The sequence below is a fragment of the Pleurodeles waltl genome, chromosome 1_1, assembly GCF_031143425.1.
Source record: "Pleurodeles waltl isolate 20211129_DDA chromosome 1_1, aPleWal1.hap1.20221129, whole genome shotgun sequence".
Classification (NCBI taxonomy): domain Eukaryota; kingdom Metazoa; phylum Chordata; class Amphibia; order Caudata; family Salamandridae; genus Pleurodeles; species Pleurodeles waltl.
The window spans coordinates 213,606,308-213,612,307 of record NC_090436.1 but is presented as its reverse complement, the minus strand read 5'-3'; the positions used below and the strand labels follow the sequence as shown (position 1 = coordinate 213,612,307).

The 6,000-nt window shown below is 38.9% G+C and overlaps 1 protein-coding gene across 1 annotated transcript in view; it reads right to left on the bottom strand.

The window, feature by feature from the left end:
• Positions 1-4,063: 4,063 nt before the first annotated feature.
• SKP2 (S-phase kinase associated protein 2) overlaps positions 4,064-6,000 on the bottom strand; it is a 62,025-nt gene continuing 60,088 nt past the window's right edge. Inside the window, exon 10 of the mRNA XM_069221003.1 lies at positions 4,064-5,859. Within this exon, the coding sequence (XP_069077104.1) occupies positions 5,646-5,859 (214 nt within the window). The 3' untranslated portion in view covers positions 4,064-5,645. The remainder of the gene's footprint in view (positions 5,860-6,000) is intronic.

The window sequence follows — 6,000 nt, the reverse complement described above, 5'->3', positions numbered from 1 at the left end:
ATTATTTAACTACTCAGAAAAATCTGAAATTAAAGTGACTATTAATGATATCTCCAAAAGTGTGATAAATGCAAGGTATGGCTCCAACTCTTCATCTTTATTTTGAAGCCAATTCACAAGCATATTTTAGTCACGGAGCAGTCCATACAAGCCTACAAAACTTTCAAATATTTTACACTAAAAGAGGAAACCACCTGTTTTTTTTTTCTTCTAAAACTAAAGTGTGATATCCTTGAGAGGTTACTGGAATGTGGCATCAGCATTGAGGAAAAGTCCAGCGAGATTTATTGTACGAGTGTGGAACGTGGGCCGACAGTTGGAGTGAAGACGTTGCTGTGAATACAGCATGTAAATGAGAATAAACCCATCCTTAAACCTGTGAAGGTCTCTCCAAAAGTAGAAATCATAAGGTGTGTCTGTGTAAATCTGACAGACCCACAGGATACAGTGGGGTATTTTCAAGGGATGTTAGAATATTTGGGAAGAATAACAGTCGGAAAATCTATGTTGCAGCAAAAGAGGACACCGTGATAAGCTGGTACAACCAACGTGACCTAGGAATGATTTTAGGCCCCAACTCTGATCCCCCAATTCAGTTAAGAGAAAATCTGGGTGTCAAGATGGTGACAGTTGCAAAAAAAAAAAAAAAAAAAAAAAAAATAGTGCGATGATCAGGAAGTATGTAAAGAGTGTAGAAAGAAGTACATTTTGTGAGGAATTTCCAAAAGTATTCAAAAGGTATCTGGGACGTTTGAAGGGACATGTGCACAATATAAAAATGAAGGAGGGGTCTGAACCAGTAGTGGGTAAGGGAAGGAAGGTTCCAGCTGAGATTAGAGAAGTGGTAGTATAAGAGTTGGATTAATCGGAAAAGGATGGTGTGATTGAGAAAGTGGAAGGGACTGAATGATAATCTCCAGTCGTGATAGCGAGGAAGCAAAATGGAGGAATTTGAATAAGGCAGTGATTGTGGAGGACTTTCCAATTCCGAGTGTACATGATTTGGTTTGTACGTTAGGTGATGCGTAATGGTTTTCCACCTTCAATCTATTTTCGGCGTACCATTAAATTGAGTTACAAGATGAATCTATGGATCTCATCGCATTAGTAACATTTATCAGTACTTATCGGTTTAAAAGAATGCCTTTGGGGTTGGTATCTGTGTCATTTGTTTTCCAAAGGGCCATGGAAAATATTCTAGGAGGTCTGGCTGAGGTCAAAGTATATAAAGACGATATCTTAATTTATTGAAACACCCTGAAAGAACATGATACTAGAGTGTACTCTGTGTTGAAGAGTGAAACGGGATTCTGATTAAATGTGGAGAACTGTAAATTTCATAAGGAGTTAGATTTTCTGGGATATACCTTGCTGGCAGATGGTTTGTAACCCAAGAGATCTAGTACAAAGTATAGTGGAATTGTGCGCCAGAGAATAAGGATGAGTTAGCTTTATTTTTGGTGCTTGAGGAGTTTCATAGTAAATTTGTGGAGACTTTTGCCAAGAAAACCTTCAATCTACAGTGATTGTTGAAAAAGAAGGTGGTGTTTCACTGGAACAAAAAGTGTGAAGAGGAAGCTGTGAGTTGGAAAAAAGAATTGCAAAGTGTCCACAATCTGAAAAGTTATTGTCCTGGTCAAGAACATTTTATTTTCATAGATTCTAGTGTGAAAAGCTTAGAGGCACCCGATATTCAGAAGCATGATGACACTGAAAGAACAATTACTTTTATATCGTGATCATTGAGAAAGGCAGAAGGTAGATATTCTGTGACAGACCATAAAGCTCATGCCATATTTTGGGCAGTGAAGAAACTTAAATGTTTTCTATGACGAAAAAGATTCACCATAAGGACAGATCATAAACCTTTGAGGGAGGTTTTTATGAAAAGAAAATCTATTGACAATGTATCGGGAAGGATAGCACAATGGGTTGTGGTGTTACAAGAATTTGAGTTCACAGTAGAGTATATTCCTGGGAAAAGCAACATTGTTTCTGACTGCTTATCAAGAATGGTTAAAGTGAGAGTGGATGAAGAGGAATTGGTGGGGAAAAATGAAAGGTGTGTGCTATAAATGGAGGTATTGTGAGTATGGAAGAGTGGAAAAGAGAAATGCAGGAGGAAAAAAGTGTTGCAGGAAGCGATGCTTGGGAAGACTGGCTGGGGAGTAACAGGACTCAGGCATGGAGGTTAAGGTCAAGGAGGAGCCATCATGTAATGATGGTATTGTTCACAGGGGTATGAGAATGATTCTCCCAAAGCAGTTAGGAAAAGATTGCTCAGTGTTGCACATGAGGGGCATCAAGGGATTTTGAGGTGCAAAGAACGACTGTGGGTGGATTATTGGTGGCCAGCAATGGACAGAGACAGAGTAGTGAGAGAATGTAATGAGTGTAGCGTGAGCAACAAAATATGTAAAACAAGGGAGCAGCCCATGGAAGAAAGGGGGTTACCCAAAAGTGTTTGGAGTGAAGTGTCGATTGGATATTACAGGTCCTCTGGAAGGTCATGGACTTGGAAGATTCATCATAGTACTGGAGGACTTGTACTCCAGGTGGCTGGAAATAAAGGTAGTAAATGGGATTACTTAAAAGAAAGTCATGGAATTTTTAACACAAGTTTTTTCAAGAGAGGGGCTGCCTGAGTCTATGTTGACTGACAATGGTGTTCAATTTGTTTCTAAAGAAATGGATTACATTTTAAGAAATAGGGGAACAGTTCATTAAAAACAATCTGCTCTGTATCATCCTGAAACAAATGGTACCACAGAGAGGATGGTATGAACAATAAAAGAAACCATATAGTTAGTGAAAAATTCTGGTAAAGATTGGTTTAACAATTTAAATAAATGTGTGGAAAATACATAGAGTGACACCTCATGCCACTACGGGGAAACCACCATTTGAATTGTTCGGAGGAACGTGTGTGAACTCTACTTTGTCACCTGCATGGATAAAGCTGTGCAGTGCAACACTAGACGAGAAAACTGATGAGAATTGGAATGAGAGTAAATCGCAAGATCATGAAAATGAAAAAATATGTGGATAAAAGGACATTTGCCAAACTTGTGAAAGTGTCAGTGGGGGACATTGTGGAAGTTAAAGCTCCTGTGACTCAGTGTTAATTCGAAATTTAGCATGCCCATGAGAGCTGTGAAGATATTTACAAATGCCATAAAAACGGAGGATGGGCGCCTTTGGAACATAAACAGAGTTGGTATGGAGAAATAGAAGGAGTTAAGAAAGGTGAGTGCAAAAAGCGAGAGCAACAGATAAGGATTAAACAGAAAGGAAACAATAAGTACAATGATGTGGACAGAGAAGCATTAAAGGAAGGAACACGTTTGAAAGATGACGAGAGGAAATAAATTCCCCCACAAAATTTGACGATTTTGTCATGTAATAGTTTTGGAATGATGTTTGTTCTATGTTGTTGACTTTCATAGATATATATAATAGTATTACTGAGTGTAAAATAAGGAGGGAGATGTGTGGTGTCCTGGAGTGTCTGGAATGTGGAATCAGCAGTGAGGAAGGATCCAGTGAGGTTAATGTATGAGGGTGGAATGTGGGGTGGTAGTTGGAGAAGACGTTGCTGTGGGAAGAGGTGCTGCTGTGGATAGACACTGTAAAGGAGAATAAACGTATCCTTACATCTGTGAAGGTCTCTCCTGCGTGGATTATGTGGATGCCACCACATAAAGCTTTCACTGTTGGGTTTAGTTTAGTCAAATATGAGGCACATTGAAGTCTCACTCCTAGCAGGCAGACTATTTCATGATGCTGCCCTGAACCTGCTTACTAGTATATAGGTCATATTCGTTCCTATGCCTTAGAAAAAGAAAAAAAACGTTGAACAGGTTTGTTTTGATTCCATACCAGTCATGCTAGTTTCTTCCTGTAGGCTTTTTTGATGCAACCTTAAATGATTCAAATCACATTGTGCTCTACAAGAAACTCCGAAGCCTTCAAGCTAGGCACATTCTACTCAAGCACATTATGCAGACTGCGTGTATTAATAAACAGGAATAATAAACCTTGATTTAGAGACATGAAATCGATGTGTTTGCAAACACTGCATCTGCCAGTTTACTTATCAAAGGTCCATAAAAAATGCATCACATGTCAGACGGCAACAGAGGTGCAAACGTTTTTTCTTTGAAAAGTCTGCCCCTGCAATAAAGTTTTTTTTGAAACACAGAACCATTTTTAACATTGTTCTTTTAGACATTTCAGAAAGCTGGTAAAATAGGCTTCTCAAAGTTGCATGTACTTCATTCACTTCCATTTTAAAATGTGTTCCACTTTTAGATAAAAATGCACAAATAAAACCTTGATCTAAAACTGATGAATATTGTTGATAACTATTAAAACCGTCAACATCCAATTTCCCGCACAATTGTTACGTTTTTTTTCTCCCTTTTTAAAGAATGTAGATTGACTTCATTAGTAGAGGATATCAAATTCCGCTTTGACGACTGGTACAGGACATCTTTATCTCAGAGCAAATGAGAGCATACAAGAATGGCCAACTTAACATTTCACAATTACTACCTTGGACAGCACAGTTTGCAAAGATATGAAAACCAAAATTCAGTTTTCCTTGATTAGTAGACTTTTGTTACCGACATGTCTTTATGCAGGATCCTTTAGGCTTTACACAGAATCCAGGTTTTTAGCTGTGTGACAGATTTGATTTATACAAGCACGACTTACCTGCTTGCTGATTAGTCACCTTTGGTATGACCATTAATCTCAAAGCCTTGCTACATCACCTGCCTCCCCATTCTCCTGATAATGATTAAATACAGGGCTAAATTACCCCTTTCCCTCACCCTTTGCAGATCTTAAAATCCAACCTTTGTGGATATGGTTATACAGGGGAATACTGAGCCTATGAAACTGGAATCACCTTTCAGTAAACCAGATGTCATCCAGCATTGTACTTCACTCCGGTGTCCAACTAGGGCTCCTTGATTGCCTTCTTTCTTAGCTGCTGAAACTTTAAAATTGGTTCACAATGAAACTATTTCACTTATCTACACGGCAGTTTGTGATGCACCAAAGGTGCTAGGCCACAGAGATTTAAGTGTCAGTTTAATGAGTGACGTGAAGTAGGAGAATCAAATTTGTGAGTGAGATGCTGGCGTGAGAATGTGTTTATAAAATTTGCAAGGTGTTTGGTATGGAATTGGGGTTTTGTAATTTAACTTAACTTTCCATTTTCTCTCATGGATTTTTGGATGAGACACCAGGTTTTTACTCATAGAACAATGAATCTAACTTAATATTGCATCCATCTACCTCAGTTACCTACGCTGAAATTAAGAATGCTTAGAAGCACCGTTGGCACCTTTCAATTGCCTAAATGTGAAACAAGTCCATTCATGTGCCAGCTGTTTAGCGAGGCTGTAAGTCTTCTATTACCTGATGGGTAAAGTCAAGGAACAAGCACCTGCGTATCAGCCATTACTGAAAGCCAGCATATGGGCAACATTTATGGAGAGCGGAGTCCACATTAGTGGACATCAGTGGATTAGAATTGAGAAACGGCAAGCTGGTGATGAGGCCTTATTTTGAAGGCTCAAAGTACAAGTTCCATCCTGACCACATCATCCCCCACTTACACTATCAACATTTCCAATTCACAAGCCATCATTTTGTCGAAATGTCAGCCTGCATTTCACACCCCAGATGTCCCGGTTCCTTTTGTTGCCCACAGTTGGTCTTGCAATGGTAGTAAAATGGGTGCAGTTTATACTCAGGTGAGGCAGTGTTTCTTTGAGGAGCTGGAGTGAGCTGTCAGTCACAATTCCAAAGACACAGAGTGTCTTTAATGTGGGAAGTTTTCCAAGTTCACTAAATAAAAAAAAACACAAATAGTAATTAGTTTTTAAAGACTTTCTAAGACAGCAAAATAAGAGTACAGAAGAATAATGCTTTTCCAGGAACCTTCCATTCTTTGGTCACCCTGTATAGTCCTTCTAGTCATTAATGATA